Raw genomic sequence first — 17,230 nt, forward strand, 5'->3', positions numbered from 1 at the left:
ACACTGTACTCACTTTTTGAGAAATAATATACAAGGAATATTCCAATTCCAATGCCGACTACACAGATTCCAGCAAAAATCCAACCAATCACATGGCCTCTTGAGTTGCCTTTGGGAATAAAAACGAAACATGGCACAGGCATAAGTAATCAGATATGTATTATCATATTTGTGGCGTTGTTTTAGTAATAGTAGTTAGGAAACAGAGAACAGCGATCCCCATAGTAACCTGTAACCCACACATGACAAAAAGCATGTTTTAGCTATAATGGCCGGAGAAAAGGACACTATGCACTAGACACTATGGGAGCACTCTTATATTTGAAAAAAATATAACATTTAATTATGGGAGTTTAAAAAGTAAAGAGGAATGTGACCGGAAGGTGCCGTACGAAAGCCCTCCTCGCCTCACGTCTCGCCCCCAGTCACAAAATGGAGTTTTAGGTCACACGGGACCTGGCCAAATAGGGGATTCCCGCTTACCATCAGTAACAGTCTGTTACTGACTCCACCCACGGCACAGTGGGTGTGTACTACGCTGCCACCACCAGACTCCCTGTTGCCGTGGCGTCTGTAACCACGGGTCTGCTCTGTATGCGTTGACACGCTGTCTCACCACCCCTGTGTGGTGTTGACTAGTCCCCAATAGTCGCTTGCCTAAGCATGGCACGGTAGCAGACGGAAGGCGGAGCTTGGAGACTCTGGGTGCACCCTGGACAGCCGAAGAACGGAGCTAGCTTTGGCCTAGCCCTATAGGTCACAAGATGTTTTATTTGCCCAAATAGTTCTGAAAAGAACTTCAGCAATACAGCAAGATGTTTACAGCAGAGTGAAAATGGTATAAATACACTTTCATAGAGCAGCAGCCCTCCTTTTTATCCTACTCTTATACACAATACCACAGGGGGGGGTGGGGGGGGGGAGTGGTCACTCTCCTTTGACCATCCCATCCTGAAGGATTGGTATCCGCCCTGGTGACGTTCACTCTGGGCAGGGGGAAGTTTTCCCGCCTAAACTTACTTCCAGGAATCAGTCCGGGACCCAGCTCACTATCTGCAGCCTGAAATCGGGCTCCAGAGATGGGCATCCTAGATCCCAGGTCAGGGTTTCCTGCTCACCGAGGGTGATCTCTATGGAGCTCCAGAAAACCACTCAGCTTGTTAGGAAGCTGAGCTTCTCCTCTCGCTCCCCATGATACTTTTATGTGGGAGGCTAGAGGGGAAGGCATTCTGTTTTTGGGGGAAAGGACTGGAGGACTCCAACAGTCTGCGCAGTAATGGATTCCCCCCTCCTGGGACACAAATCAATCAAGTAAGTGCATTTCACTTTAATATTCATTTAGATACATTGTAACTTTCTGTTTAAATACACTTTAAGTCTGTGCCCCGCACAGGCTCCACATACTCAGGCACTGCAGCCTCACAATACAATATATTTACATTGTTTTGAAACCTTTTCTTTACTTGTGTGTTTACTTGTGAGCTCTGCAGCCCAGGAAAATCATCCTGGCTGCAGCAGCAACTTAACCGATTAATGGCTGCACTGGGAGCCGGCTATCCCGATCACCCAGCATTCGGGCAGTCCGCCTCCATACCCCTCGCCTCATGGGTAGCTGGCTAGCCAGGTCCCCCATGAGCGGCGCACTCTGGTCCCTTCGCCGCGTAGGGAGCCGGCTAGCCTCACCGAAGCGTCCGGCGGTGAGCCGGCCTGCAGTACACCCCCCTGAAGTCCAGCATGAGGCCGTGGCTTGCCACCTCCGTAGTGCTGAGGCGCCGGGAACAGAGCTCATACACAGAGCTGCAGCGGGAGCTGATCTCCCAGCTGCAGTGGCTCCCTTCTCCGCTGCGGGCCCCGGCGTTCAGCACAGAGCGCTGCAGCGTGAGCTGATCTTCATGACTGTAGCGACTCCCCTCTCGCCCGGCCCCACACATGCCAGCGCACCGGGGGTTATCCTTACTGCCGCGGTCGCCAGAGAGGTCCGGGACCATGGCGCACACATTAAAACACTTTTTCTTAAAAGATTTCTTACACTTGGCGCCTACAACATTTAAAAATGGTGCCTAACACCAGTGTATTATTAAAAGTGGCGCCAAGCGCCCATTGTTCATTAAAATGGTGCTGGGCAGCTAAGAGTTAAACCCTTTAGTGCCACGGCGGCCATTAACCATGTGGCCAACAGGGTCTCAGGCTACAAGGAGTAAAACAAACTGAAAAACTACAAAAACAAACTGCATATAAAAAGGCAAATACCACTGACTCATCACAAAATCCTGAACCATAAGGATTAGGAACCTGACATTTGGACAGTAGCTTTTGTGACGTAGGCATCCACTAAGAAGGGATTTTTCAAAATATTACCCACAAAGAGGTTAAAAGGGGTGAGATAATTCCCCCGTCACAGAGGAGAGATTAGACAGTCCACCCAGCTGGGGCTATAAAGAATGCATAGTGTCGGCGATGCCAAGTTGCGGAGGGGGGAGGACACAATGCTGTTCCTGGACTTGCAGTGGCAGTTGCAGAGCAGTCCATTATTCAAACAGGAGAGCCACATCAACTGCCACCCCTAAACACTGTCAAACATCGCTTGGTGTGGCTCCCCTATTTGAATAATGGACTGCTCTGCAACTGCCACTGGCAAGGAAGTGCAGACTAATGGTTCAGGAGATTTTGTGTTGAGTCAGTGGTATTTGCCTTTTTTATATATATATATATATATATATATATATATATATATTTCAGATATAAGTACTTAACCAACCTATTTCCAGTCAGGAGAGGATAGTATCTAAATTACCAGAGGTTAACCTGTCACTTCATCTAAACATTGCTGAACCTCTCAGAGACCAATAGGAGGAAAGGAGAGATAGATATTTTGACTCTTACATGCATTACAGGAAAGCTTGATAGTCAGCGACTGCTTATCTGCTGTGTACAGGGCACCGACAGCTCTCACAGTGACCTGAAGTATTGTGCGGAAATCTTTATCTTTTTACCTCAAAGGAGGAGCCCTAAGGAGAGCGAGAAGCTAAGCGAGGAGACCTGGTGCCCTTTGGAATAGAGTCAGCCTAACCCTGCAACCCTTACATATGTAACACACAGCGGGCGGAGCATTTACAGCACTGAGCAGGGCAGCATTAGAGGCAGGACGGGGCAGAGAAGGAGGCGGATTATTCTCCTCAGTACCAGCATGTACAGCACTGAGCAGGGCAGCATTAGAGGCAGGACGGGGCAGAGAAGGAGGCAGATTATTCTCCTAAGCACCAGCATGTACAGCACTGAGCAGGGCAGCATCAGAGGCAGGACGGGGCAGAGAAGGAGGTGGATCATTTTCCTCAGCACCAGCATGAACAGCACTGAGCAGGGCAGCATCAGAGGCGGGACGGGGCAGAGAAGGAGGCGGATTATTCTCCTCAGCACCAGCAGTTACAGCACTGAGCAGGGCAGCATCAGAGGCGGGACGGGGCAGAGAAGGAGGCGGATTATTCTCCTCAGCACCAGCAGTTACAGCACTGAGCAGGGCAGCATCAGAGGCAGGACGGGGCAGAGGAGGCGGATTATTCTCCTCAGCACCAGCAGTTACAGCACTGAGCAGGGCAGCATCAGAGGCGGGACGGGGTAGAGAAGGAGGCGGATTATTCTCCTCAGCACCAGCATGTACAGCTCTTAGCAGGGCAGCATCAGAGGCGAGACGGGGCAGAGAAGGAGGCGGATTATTCTCCTCAGCACCAGCAGCTAAAGCACTGAGCAGGGCAGCATCAGAGGCAGGACGGGCAGAGAAGGAGGTGGATTATTCTCCTCAGCACCAGCATGTACAGTACTGAGAAGGGCAGCATCAGAGGCAGGACGGGCAGAGAAGGAGGCGGATTATTGTCCTCAGCACCAGCATTTACAGCACTGAGCAGGGCAGCATCAGAGGCGGGACGGGGCAGAGAAGGAGGCGGATTATTCTCCTCAGCACCAGCAGTTACAGCACTGAGCAGGGCAGCATCAGAGGAGGGACGGGGCAGAGAAGGAGGCGTATTACTCTCCTCAGCACCAGCATTTACAGCACTGAGCAGGGCAGCATCAGAGGCGGGACGGGGCAGAGAAGGAGGCGGATTATTCTCCTCAGCACCAGCAGTTACAGCACTGAGCAGGGCAGCATCAGAGGAGGGACGGGGCAGAGAAGGAGGTGGATTATTCTCCTTAGCACCAGAATGTACAGCACTGAGCAGGGCAGCATCAGAGGCAGGACGGGGCAGAGAAGGAGACGTATTCCTCTCCTCAGCACCAGCATTTACAGCACTGAGCAAGGCAGCATCAGAGGCGGGACAGGGCAGAGAAGGAGGCGGATTATTCTCCTCAGCACCAGCAGTTACAGCACTGAGCAGGGCAGCATCAGAGGCGGGACGGGGCAGAGAAGGAGGCGGATTATTCTCCTCAGCACCAGCAGTTACAGCACTGAGCAGGGCAGCATCAGAGGTGGGACGGGGCAGAGAAGGAGGTGGATTATTCTCCTCAGCACCAGCAGTTACAGCACTGAGCAGGGCAGCATCAGAGGCGGGACGGGGCAGAGAAGGAGGCGGATTATTCTCCTCAGCACCAGCAGTAACAGCACTGAGCAGGGCAGCATCAGAGGCGGGACGGGGCAGAGAAGGAGACGGATTATTCTCCTCAGCACCAGCAGTTACAGCACTGAGCAGGGCAGCATCACAGGCGGGACGGGGCAGAGAAGGAGGCGGATTATTCTCCTCAGCACCAGCAGTTACAGCACTGAGCAGGGCAGCATCAGAGGTGGGACGGGGCAGAGAAGGAGGCGGATTATTCTCCTCAGCACCAGCAGTTACAGCACTGAGCAGGGCAGCATCAGAGGCGGGACGGGGCAGAGAAGGAGGCGGATTATTCTCCTCAGCACCAGCAGTTACAGCACTGAGCAGGGCAGCATCAGAGGTGGGACGGGGCAGAGAAGGAGGTGGATTATTCTCCTCAGCACCAGCAGTTACAGCACTGAGCAGGGCAGCATCAGAGGCGGGACGGGGCAGAGAAGGAGGCGGATTATTCTCCTCAGCACCAGCAGTAACAGCACTGAGCAGGGCAGCATCAGAGGCGGGACGGGGCAGAGAAAGAGGCGGATTATTCTCCTCAGCACCAGCAGTTACAGCACTGAGAAGGGCAGCATCAGAGGCGGGACGGGGCAGAGAAGGAGGTGGATTATTCTCCTCAGCACCAGTAGTTACAGCACTGAGCAGGACAGCATCATAGACAGGACGGGGCAGTGAAAGAGGCGGATTATTCTCCTCAGCACCAGCATGTACAGCACTGAACAGGGCAGCATCAGACAGGACGGGGCAGTGAAAGAGGCGGATTATTCTCCTCAGCACCAGCATGTACAGCACTGAACAGGGCAGCATCAGACAGGACGGGGCAGTGAAAGAGGCGGATTATTCTCCTCAGCACCAGCAGTTACAGCACTGAGCAGGGCAGCATCAGAGGCGGGACGGGGCAGAGAAGGAGGCGGATTATTGTCCTCAGCACCAGCATGTACAGCACTGAGCAGGGCAGCATCAGAGGCGGGACGAGGCAGAGGAGGGGGATTATTCTCCTCAGCATCAGCAGTTACAGCACTGAGCAGGGCAGCATCAGAGGCGGGACGGGGCAGAGAAAGAGGTGGATTATTCTCAGCACCAGCAGTTACAGCACTGAGCAGAGCAGCATTAGAGGTGGAACGAAGCAGAGAAGGAGGCGGATTATTCTCCTCAGCACCAGCATGTACAGCACTGAGCAGGGCAGCATCAGAGGTTGGATGGGACAGAGAAGGAGGCAGACTATTGTCCTCAGCGCCAGCAGTTACAGCACTGAGCAGAGCAGCATCAGAGGCAGGACGGGGCAGAGAAGGAGGCGGATTATTCTCCTCAGCACCAGCAGTTACAGCACTGAGCAGGACAGCATCAGAGGCCGGACGGGGCACAGAAGGAGGCGGATTATTCTCCTCAGCACCAGCATGCACAGCACTGAGCAGGGCAGCATCAGAGGCGGGACGGGGCAGAGAAGGAGGTGGAATATTCTCCTCAGCACCAGCAGTTACAGCACTGAGCAGGACAGCATCAGAGGTGGGATGGGGCAGAGAAGGAGGTGGATTATTCTCCTCAGCACCAGCAGTTACAGCACTGAGCAGGGCAGCATCAGAGGTGGGATGGGGCAGAGAAGGAGGTGGAATATTCTCCTCAGCACCAGCAGTTACAGCACTGAGCAGGACAGCATCAGAGGTGGGATGGGGCAGAGAAGGAGGTGGATTATTCTCCTCAGCACCAGCAGTTACAGCACTGAGCAGGGCAGCATCAGAGGTGGGATGGGGCAGAGAAGGAGGTGGATTATTCTCCTCAGCACCAGCAGTTACAGCACTGAGCAGGCAGCATCGGAGGCGGGACAGGGCAGAGAAGGAGGCGGATTATTCTCCTCAGCACCAGCATGTACAGCACTGAGCAGGGCAGCATCAGAGGCGGGATGGGGCAGAGAAGGAGGCGGATTATTCTCCTCAGTACCAGCAGTTACAGCACTGAGCAGGACAGCATCAGAGGCAGGACGGGGCAGAGAAGGAGGCGGATTATTCTCCTCAGCACCAGCAGTTACAGCACTGAGCAGGGCAGCATCAGAGGTGGGATGGGGCAGAGAAGGAGGTGGATTATTCTCCTCAGCACCAGCAGTTACAGCACTGAGCAGGACAGCATCAGAGGTGGGATGGGGCAGAGAAGGAGGTGGATTATTCTCCTCAGCACCAGCAGTTACAGCACTGAGCAGGACAGCATCAGAGGTGGGATGGGGCAGAGAAGGAGGTGGATTATTCTCCTCAGCACCAGCAGTTACAGCACTGAGCAGGGCAGCATCAGAGGCAGGACGGGGCAGAGAAGGAGACGGATTATTCTCAGCACCAGCAGTTACAGCACTGAGCAGGACAGCATCAGAGGCGGGACAGGGCAGAGAAGGAGACGGATTATTCTCAGCACCAGCAGTTACAGCACTGAGCAGGGCAGCATCAGAGGCAGGACGGGGCAGAGAAGGAGGCGGATTATTCTCCTCAACACCAGCAGTTACAGCACTGAGCAGGCAGCATCAGAGGCAGGACGGGGCAGAGAAGGAGGCGGATTATTCTCCTCAGCACCAGCAGCTACAGCACTGAGCAGGGCAGCATCAGAGGCAGGACGGGGCAGAGAAGGAGGCGGATTATTCTCCTCAGCACCAGCAGCTACAGCACTGAGCAGGGCAGCATCAGAGGCAGGACGGGGCAGAGAAGGAGGCGGATTATTCTCCTCAGCACCAGCATGTACAGCACTGAGCAGGGCAGCATCAGAGGCGGGACGGGGCAGAGAAGGAGGTGGAATATTCTCCTCAGCACCAGCAGTTACAGCACTGAGCAGGGCAGCATCAGAGGCGGGACGGGGCAGAGAAGGAGGTGGATTATTCTCCTCAGCACCAGCAGTTACAGCACTGAGCAGGGCAGCATCAGAGGTGGGATGGGGCAGAGAAGGAGGTGGAATATTCTCCTCAGCACCAGCAGTTACAGCACTGAGCAGGACAGCATCAGAGGTGGGATGGGGCAGAGAAGGAGGTGGATTATTCTCCTCAGCACCAGCAGTTACAGCACTGAGCAGGGCAGCATCAGAGGTGGGATGGGGCAGAGAAGGAGGTGGATTATTCTCCTCAGCACCAGCAGTTACAGCACTGAGCAGGCAGCATCGGAGGCGGGACAGGGCAGAGAAGGAGGCGGATTATTCTCCTCAGCACCAGCATGTACAGCACTGAGCAGGGCAGCATCAGAGGCGGGATGGGGCAGAGAAGGAGGCGGATTATTCTCCTCAGTACCAGCAGTTACAGCACTGAGCAGGACAGCATCAGAGGCAGGACGGGGCAGAGAAGGAGGCGGATTATTCTCCTCAGCACCAGCAGTTACAGCACTGAGCAGGGCAGCATCAGAGGTGGGATGGGGCAGAGAAGGAGGTGGATTATTCTCCTCAGCACCAGCAGTTACAGCACTGAGCAGGACAGCATCAGAGGTGGGATGGGGCAGAGAAGGAGGTGGATTATTCTCCTCAGCACCAGCAGTTACAGCACTGAGCAGGACAGCATCAGAGGTGGGATGGGGCAGAGAAGGAGGTGGATTATTCTCCTCAGCACCAGCAGTTACAGCACTGAGCAGGGCAGCATCAGAGGCAGGACGGGGCAGAGAAGGAGACGGATTATTCTCAGCACCAGCAGTTACAGCACTGAGCAGGACAGCATCAGAGGCGGGACAGGGCAGAGAAGGAGACGGATTATTCTCAGCACCAGCAGTTACAGCACTGAGCAGGGCAGCATCAGAGGCAGGACGGGGCAGAGAAGGAGGCGGATTATTCTCCTCAGCACCAGCAGTTACAGCACTGAGCAGGCAGCATCAGAGGCAGGACGGGGCAGAGAAGGAGGCGGATTATTCTCCTCAGCACCAGCAGCTACAGCACTGAGCAGGGCAGCATCAGAGGCAGGACGGGGCAGAGAAGGAGGCGGATTATTCTCCTCAGCACCAGCAGCTACAGCACTGAGCAGGGCAGCATCAGAGGCAGGACGGGGCAGAGAAGGAGGCGGATTATTCTCCTCAGCACCAGCATGTACAGCACTGAGCAGGGCAGCATCAGAGGTGGGACGGGGCAGAGAAGGAGGTGGATTATTCTCCTCAGCACCAGCAGTTACAGCACTGAGCAGAGCAGCATCAGAGGCGGGACGGGGCAGAGAAGGAGGCGGATTATTCTCCTCAGCACCAGCATGTACAGCACTGAGCAGGGCAGCATCAGAGGCGGGACGGGGCAGAGAAGGAGGCGGATTATTCTCCTCAGCACCAGCAGTTACAGCACTGAGTATGGCAGCATCAGAGGCGGGACGGGGCAGAGAAGGAGGCGGATTATTCTCCTCAGCAACAGCAGTTACAGCACTGAGCAGGGCAGCATCAGAGGCAGGACGGGGCAGAGAAGGAGGCGGATTATTCTCCTCAGCACCAGCAGCTACAGCACTGAGCAGGGCAGCATCAGAGGTGGGACGGGGCAGAGAAGGAGGCGGATTATTCTTCTCAGCACCAGCATGTACAGCACTGAGCAGGGCAGCATCAGAGGCGGGACGGGGCAGAGAAGGAGGCAGATTATTCTCCTCAGCACCAGCAGTTACAGCACTGAGCAGGGCAGCATCAGAGGCAGGACGGGGCAGAGAAGGAGGCGGATTATTCTCCTCAGCACCAGCAGCTACAGCACTGAGCAGGGCAGCATCAGAGGCAGGACGGGGCAGAGAAGGAGGCGGATTATTCTCCTCAGCACCAGCATGTACAGCACTGAGCAGGGCAGCATCAGAGGTGGGACGGGGCAGAGAAGGAGGTGGATTATTCTCCTCAGCACCAGCAGTTACAGCACTGAGCAGAGCAGCATCAGAGGCGGGACGGGGCAGAGAAGGAGGCGGATTATTCTCCTCAGCACCAGCATGTACAGCACTGAGCAGGGCAGCATCAGAGGCGGGACGGGGCAGAGAAGGAGGCGGATTATTCTCCTCAGCACCAGCAGTTACAGCACTGAGTATGGCAGCATCAGAGGCGGGACGGGGCAGAGAAGGAGGCGGATTATTCTCCTCAGCAACAGCAGTTACAGCACTGAGCAGGGCAGCATCAGAGGCAGGACGGGGCAGAGAAGGAGGCGGATTATTCTCCTCAGCACCAGCAGCTACAGCACTGAGCAGGGCAGCATCAGAGGTGGGACGGGGCAGAGAAGGAGGCGGATTATTCTTCTCAGCACCAGCAGTTACAGCATCAGAGGAGGGACGGGGCAGAGGCGGATTATTCTCCTCAGCACCAGCCTTTTAACAGCATCAATCCGGGAACGGCACGCCCAGAGCTGTGGCCTGACAAAGATTGGAAGCAGCAGGCAGCGCATGTCCTGTTGTAAGTCTAATTGCTGATCTTCTGTGATAAACTAACCAGTTACTTTTAGGTATGTCCCGTTGTCCAGAAAATAACACACAGACTACAGATTCCTGTACAATAAAATCTGTATTGTTTTGGTGTGTTCTCGGGCGGATTCATGGAGGAGCACTATGATACTACCAGTTCTTAACACCACCCTACCACAAGTGAGTCTATGGAATGTGAACCACGCCCGTCCTCCACAGTCGCCCCGTCAGAACCATGTCAGTCCTCCTCCGTGCTTCATCAGCCCTGTCCTGCTCTGTCACCTGATCTCAGTTCTGATGACGCTGTTCCTGCAGCTCAGGCCACATGCAAATGAAAGACAGGAGAAAAAGATTCACGGACGCTACTTGCAAAAAACAATTTAGGGATGCAGCTAAAAAATATACTCAAAATAATCCTGATGTTCATACGAGGGCAGTAAAAAATGATTCAGAATAAACTAAGTACAATGAAAAAAAAAGTGTCAGATTAAACTATTGCTTTGGATCATTAATCTATCAGGTTCAAGTATGACCGCCATGTTGATGACGCTAAGGACAAGGCTGTCGATAGTGGGACTCAGTCAGAGCCGGCATGTGCTGTAGTTGCGGCGACGTCTAGCGGGGTGTCTGAACCTCCGCACACATGTCTCACCCATCAGCACCCAGAGTCCCAGCACCGTCTCTCTGCTATCCGGAAGGACAATGGCTGCTTCCAAATAACATCTTGTGGAGCAAAGGAGGTGAATGAAGGTATATTCATGCCAACGTTCGAGGTGCAGGGCCAGTCTACCACAGAATAGGGAGCCTGATGCCGGCATCTATTACATTTGCTTAAATACCAGCGCTTTTCACCTCTTTGTGATTATACCTGAAAGAAGACCCGGGGGACTACAAACATATCCGAGCACAGAGACACCCATTGTAAACGCTCACACTGGGCCTGCTCCACATGTGGTTGTAGTGCGGCTTGCTTGCAGCAATGCACAGATAGGATAATGCACAGGAGGCATCTGGTATAAGTAGAAGCCTCCTGCATACTCGTGTGATCCAGTGCAGCGTGCGTGGACACAGCATCAGATCACCTGCGACACCATCTGCTGGCTGAGCAACAAATGAGAATGCACAGACTGGCTGCCGTAGCTCCGTCCCCGAGGCCAGGAAAAGGAGGCCATCGCCGTCCCACCCCCCAAATGACTGCAGACTGTCAATCTACAGACGTCCGCAGACTTACTGCGTCCGACAATGAAGGGCCGTGCTGCACATACGCACAGTATCAAACAAGGGTACATTGCGACTATAGCCACAACAGCGATGGGACCTGAATCAGTCCCAGCGTAACAGACAGAAGACCAGGCGTATAAGGGTAACGTTCCCAGAGAGAGGAATTACAGCAGGAACACGCTGCGGCAGGAAAGGGATGTGTGGGACGTGCACTCTGCTGGTGATGCCTGAACACAACACTTTCCTACAACCCATGCTGAGCGCCCCCCTCTCTTCTTTCATTCGGATTCTGCTGGCGATGCCTGAACACAACACTTTCCTACAACGCACGCTGAGCACCCCCTCTCTTCTTCCATTCAGATTCCGCTGGTTATGCCTGAACACAACACTTTCCTACAACCCACACTGAGCACCCCCTCTCTTCTTCCATTCAGATTCTACTGGCGATGCCTGAACACAACACTTTCCTACAACGCACACTGAGCACCCCCTCTCTTCTTCCATTCAGATTCCGCTGGTGATGCCTGAACACAACACTTTCCTACAACCCATGCTGAGCACCCCCCTCTCTTCTTCCATTCAGATTCTACTGGTGATGCCTGAACACAACACTTTCCTACAACGCACACTGAGCACCCCCTCTCCTTCCATTCAGATTCCGCTGGTGATGCCTGAACACAACACTTTCCTACAACCCATGCTGAGCACCCCCTCTCTTCTTCCATTCAGATTCTGCTGGTTATGCCTGAACACAACACTTTCCTACAACCCATGCTGAGCACCCCCTCTCTTCTTCCATTCGGATTCCGCTGGTTATGCCTGAACACAACACTTTCCCACAACACATGCTGACCACCCCCTCTCTTCTTCCATTCGGATTCCGCTGGTGATGCCTGAACACAACACTTTCTACAACCCATGCTGAGCACCCCCTTTCTTCTTCCATTCGGATTCTGCTGGTTATGCCTGAACATAAGACTTTCCTACAACCCATGCTGAGCACCCCCCTCTCTTCTTCCATTCAGATTCTGCTGGCGATACCGGAACACAACACTTTCCTACAACCCATGCTGAGCACCCCCTCTCTTCTTCCATTCAGATTCTACTGGCGATGCCTGAACACAACACTTTCCTACAACCCATGCTGAGCACCCCCTCTCTTCTTCCATTCGGATTCCGCTGGTTATGCCTGAACACAACACTTTCCTACAACCCATGCTGAGCACCCCCTCTCTTCTTCCATTCGGATTCCGCTGGTTATGCCTGAACACAACACTTTCTTACAACGCATACTGAGCACCCCCTCTCTTCTTCCATTCAGATTCTGCTGGCGATGCCTGAACACAACACTTTCCTACAACGCATGCTGAGCACCCCCTCTCTTCTTCCATTCAGATAATACTGGTGATGCCTGAACACAACACTTTCCTACAACCCATGCTGAGCACCCCCTCTCTTCTTCCATTCGGATTCCTCTGGTGATGCCTGAACACAACACTGTCTACAACCCATGCTGAGCACGCCCTCTCTTCTTCCATTCGGATTCCGCTGGTTATGCCTGAACACAACACTTTCCTACAACCCATGCTGAGCACCCCCTCTCTTCTTCCATTCGGATTCCTCTGGTGATGCCTGAACAAAACACTGTCTACAACCCATGCTGAGCACCCCCTCTCTTCTTCCATTCGGATTCCGCTGGTGATGCCTGACCAACACACTTTCTACAACCCATGCTGAGCACTCCCCTCTCTTCTTCCATTCGGATTCCAATGGTTATGCCTGAACACAACACTTTCCTACAACCCATGCTGAGCACGACCTCTCTTCTTCCATTCGGATTCCGCTGGTTATGCCTGAACACAGCACTTTACTACAACCCATGCTGAGCACCCCCTTTCTTCTTCCATTCAGATTCTGCTGGTTATGCCTGAACATAACACTTTCCTACAACCCATGCTGAGCACGACCTCTCTTCTTCCATTCGGATTCCGCTGGTGATGCCTGAACAACACACTTTCCTACAATACATGCTGAGCACCCCCGTCTCTTCTTCTATTCAGATTCCGCTGGTGATGCCTGAACACAACACTTTCCTACATCGCACGCTGAGCACGCATGTCTCTTCTATTCAGATTCCGCTGATGATGTGCCCCAGAAACTGCTAATAGAGCTTTGCGAGTGTGCAGCTATCTGGAGATTATTGCCCCGACAAGAACAATATCTTATTGCCACACAAAACAACATTATCAGGGAAATCTTTCAGTATTTTCGGCAGGGACACAGGCTCCAGTAAGCGCATTACAGTACAGCAATAGCTAATGATACCACTTTTACTTCCACGCTAAGTGCACAGCGTGGTCATCGGGCCACACACTTGTAATCATTACTTACAAGAGGGATCATTCTCTTTACAAAGTTGCATCAATGTCGCTTACAGGCCCGAGTCGCAAACGCCATCTAGAGCGGGCATTTACTACCAGGGGCAACGCATTGGAAAAACGACACTTATCTGTACCTATGGAGGCTGTTTTTGCGAGTTATGGTAAAACCTACCCTGGTTAACTCTTATTCTTCGAGGTTCATGGCATCCACAGGGATAACACTGGAATGATGTTGGATCCACAGGATTCAGGCACCAAACAGCTAAAGCTTTGGTGTCTCCCAAGATGCACTGGTCCCTTTCCACCAAACACCCCACGAACATGCTCAGGCACTCTCATTGTGTTAACAAGCCCAAAGCAGGAGCTGGAGAGGAGAGAAGGAAGGATGGCACACATAAGAAATGGAAACTCACAACCAGGAGACGGGAAACGGTGACCGAGAAGAGTAAAACACTGAAACTAGGTGTGTCACGGTGGGAGTCCTCTTGATGCTATGAAACTCAAAAAAATGGAGTTAACCAAGGTAAGTTTTACCGCAACTTATTTTCTTCTTCAGGGTCCATACAGGGATGAACTTGGGATGTCCCAAAGCAGCTGAAGTAGGAGGAGATGCTCCTAAGCAGTGAGAAGAACACTGGGTCCGAAAGAGGCATCTTGAGAGGCAAACCTATCAAAGGCATAAAACCTACGAAATGTGTGAACAGAAGGCCACATGGCTGCCTTGCAGTTGTTCAGCAGGCGCGCCACGGCGGCTTGCTCACGAAGGTCCCCACAAAGTGAGTAAAGTGAGTGGGGACTGTATCTGGCACAGGAAGGGTAGCCTGGCTATAAGCCTGTGAGATAGTTATGAGAAGCCATCTGACCAGAGCCTGTTTGTTAGCTGTCCAGCCCTGCTTGTGGAATCGATAGAGGATGAAAAGTGAGTCCGTTTTCCTAATGCCCTTAGTACGGTTCATGAAGGTCTTGAGAGCCTGGACTACATCCAAGCAGGCCTCTGCAACCGAGAGGTATGGAGTCTGGAAAGTCTGGAACTACAATTTCTTCATTTAAATGGAAGCTGGAAACCACCTTTGAGAGGTAACAGTTTTTGGTCCTCAGGACTGCCCTTTCAGGATGAAAGATCAGGAATGGAGAGCGATATGATAACGCTCCCAAAATCAGATACTCTTCTCGCTGAAGCTATAGCCAAGAGAAAAAGAGTCTTTGCCATCAACCCTTTGAGGTCCACCAAATCCAGGAGTTCAAACGGTGAATGTTGAAATGCACGTAGAACCAGAAACAAATCCCAAGGAGCCACCGGAGGAAGAAAGGGAGGTTGAATGCAGAGTACCCCCTGCAAGAAGATACGCACATTAGGCAAAAGATCAACTTTCTTCTGGAACCAAAAAGAGCTGAGACCTGTACCTTGGGGAAAACCAGGCACAAGCCCAGATCCAACTCCGCCTGGATCAAGACTAGGATTCTAGGAATCCGAAACTTATATGGATTATAGTGTCAATGGGCACAAAACTGAAAGTAAGTATGCCATACCTGGCAATAGATCACGGCTCAAGCTGGCTTCCTCGCTTGGAGCATAGTCTGAATAACCAAGCAAGAGAACCCTTTAGACCTTAGGAGGGGCTACTCGAGAGCCACGCCGTCAAAGACAGACGAGTCAAACCGGGTGTAAGGCAGGGACCTTGAGACATGAGGTCTGGTCGTAGAGGTAGTAGAACTGGGCTGTCTATGGACAGACTGTGAAGATCCATGAACCAATGGCGTCTGGGCCAGGCCGGAGCTATCAAAATCATGGTGCTGCCTTGCTGCTTGAATTTGCGAAGCACCCTGGTAAGAATACAGACTGGGATCCGAAAACGATTCTTGTCCAGGTGTGAGGTCTGTAACAAACACAAGAGGGACGCTCAAACCTGTGGAGGACAATCATTTCTGATTTTATCCGTTTGTGTTGCCCTTTCCATTTGGCCAAGATGAGGTGCTGAAGAGACCTGGAGTGGAACTGAGCATATTCCACCATGTCGAAGGCGGAAACCATGGAGCCGAGGGTTGCATTGCCGAGTGAATAGACATCCTGTGGTGTGTAACAGTCCGCGAACCTGAAGGTGAAGCTTTGTAATTTTGTCTGCAGGAAGAAAGATTCTTGTACCTGGGTGTCCAGAAGAGCCCCCAGGTGTACCATCCGCTGAGCTGGGACCAGAGAGGACTTTTTCCAGTTTATTATCCAACCCTGTCTCTGCAGTAAGGGCATGGCTATGTGAAGATGGCAGCTGAGGATTTCTGGAGAGTGTAGGGAGTATTCTGATCCCCTGACGATGAAGGTAAGCTGCCATGACTGCCATGAGTTTGGTGAATACGCTCGGTGCGCCAGAAAGTCCAAAAGCCAGTGCCTGAAATTGGAAGTGCTGGTGCAGTACAGCAAACCGAAAGTATTGCTCATTACTGCGAGCTATATGGACATGTAGGCAGGCATCCTGGACATTCAGAGAAACTATAAAGTCCCCAGGCTGCATAGCCAGGACAATGAACTGAAGGGTTTCCATTTAATACCTGGGCACTCTGAGATATTTGTTCAGCAACTTGAGTTTGAGGATGGGCCGGTAGGACCTATTGGATTTCTGAACCAGAAAGAGTGTTGAATAAAATCCTTGTCCCTGAAGTGACGGTGGGAGTGGAATGATCACGCCTGATTGTTGTAAGGAGTGAATAGCCACCGGGAGAGCATGAGCTTTGCGAGGTCTGCGGGAGGGCTTGTAAGAAAGTATTGTCTGGGGAGTCATCTCTTGAATGAGAGGGCATACCCATGAGAGACGACTTCTTGCACCCAGGCATTTATTGTGATCTGATGCCAGTAATGTGTGAACTGCAGAAGTCGGCCTCCTACCGTGGGATCCCCCAGGAGGGGGTCCGAACCGTCAGGCTGAGGGTTTATCTTCAGGTTTGTTAGCCGGCATCTTATAGCCCAGGCCTGCTTGGTTTTTGGCTTAGTTTTCTTAGCAACGAAGGGGCGAAAGGACCAAAAGGAGGCACTGCGGCCTCATCCTGGAGCTGCGAGGAGAAGGGTCCCGCACTGCTGCCTCATCCTGGAGCTGCAAGGAGAAGGGTCCCGCACTGTGGCCTCATCCTGGAGCTGAAAGGAGTAGGGTCCGCACTGTGGCCTCATCCTGGAGCTGCAAGGAGAAGGGTCCCGCACTGTGGCCTCATCCTGGAGCTGAAAGGAGAAGGGTCCGCACTGTGGCCTCATCCTGGAGCTGCAAGGAGAAGGGTCCCGCACTGCGGCCTCATCCTGGAGCTGAAAGGAGAAGGGTCCGCACTGTGGCCTCATCCTGGAGCTGCAAGGAGAAGGGTCCCGTACTGCGGCCTCATCCTGGAGCTGAAAGGAGAAGGGTCCGCACTGTGGCCTCATCCTGGAGCTGCAAGGAGAAGGGTCCCGTACTGCGGCCTCATCCTGGAGCTGCGAGGAGAAGGGTCCCGTACTGCGGCCTCATCCTGGAGCTGCAAGGAGAAGGGTCCTGCACTGCGGCCTCATCCTGGAGCTGCAAGGAGAAGGGTCCCGTACTGCGGCCTCATCCTGGAGCTGCGAGGAGAAGGGTCCCGTACTGCGGCCTCATCCTGGAGATGCAAAGAGAAGGGTCCGCACTGTGGCCTCATCCTGGAGCTGCAAGGAGAAGGGTCCCGTACTGCGGCCTCATCCTGGA

At 53.0% G+C, this 17,230-nt stretch overlaps 1 protein-coding gene across 3 annotated transcripts in view; it reads right to left on the bottom strand.

Moving 5' to 3' along the window:
* LOC134983037 (uncharacterized) overlaps positions 1–17,230 on the bottom strand; it is a 241,036-nt gene that overhangs the window by 37,916 nt on the left and 185,890 nt on the right. For all 3 annotated transcript variants that reach the window (XM_063948737.1, XM_063948736.1, XM_063948735.1), the window contains one exon: positions 14–109. In XM_063948737.1, the coding sequence (XP_063804807.1) occupies positions 14–109 (96 nt within the window). The remainder of the gene's footprint in view (positions 1–13; positions 110–17,230) is intronic.

Source organism: Pseudophryne corroboree (assembly GCF_028390025.1).
Source record: "Pseudophryne corroboree isolate aPseCor3 chromosome 2 unlocalized genomic scaffold, aPseCor3.hap2 SUPER_2_unloc_1, whole genome shotgun sequence".
NCBI lineage: Eukaryota > Metazoa > Chordata > Amphibia > Anura > Myobatrachidae > Pseudophryne > Pseudophryne corroboree.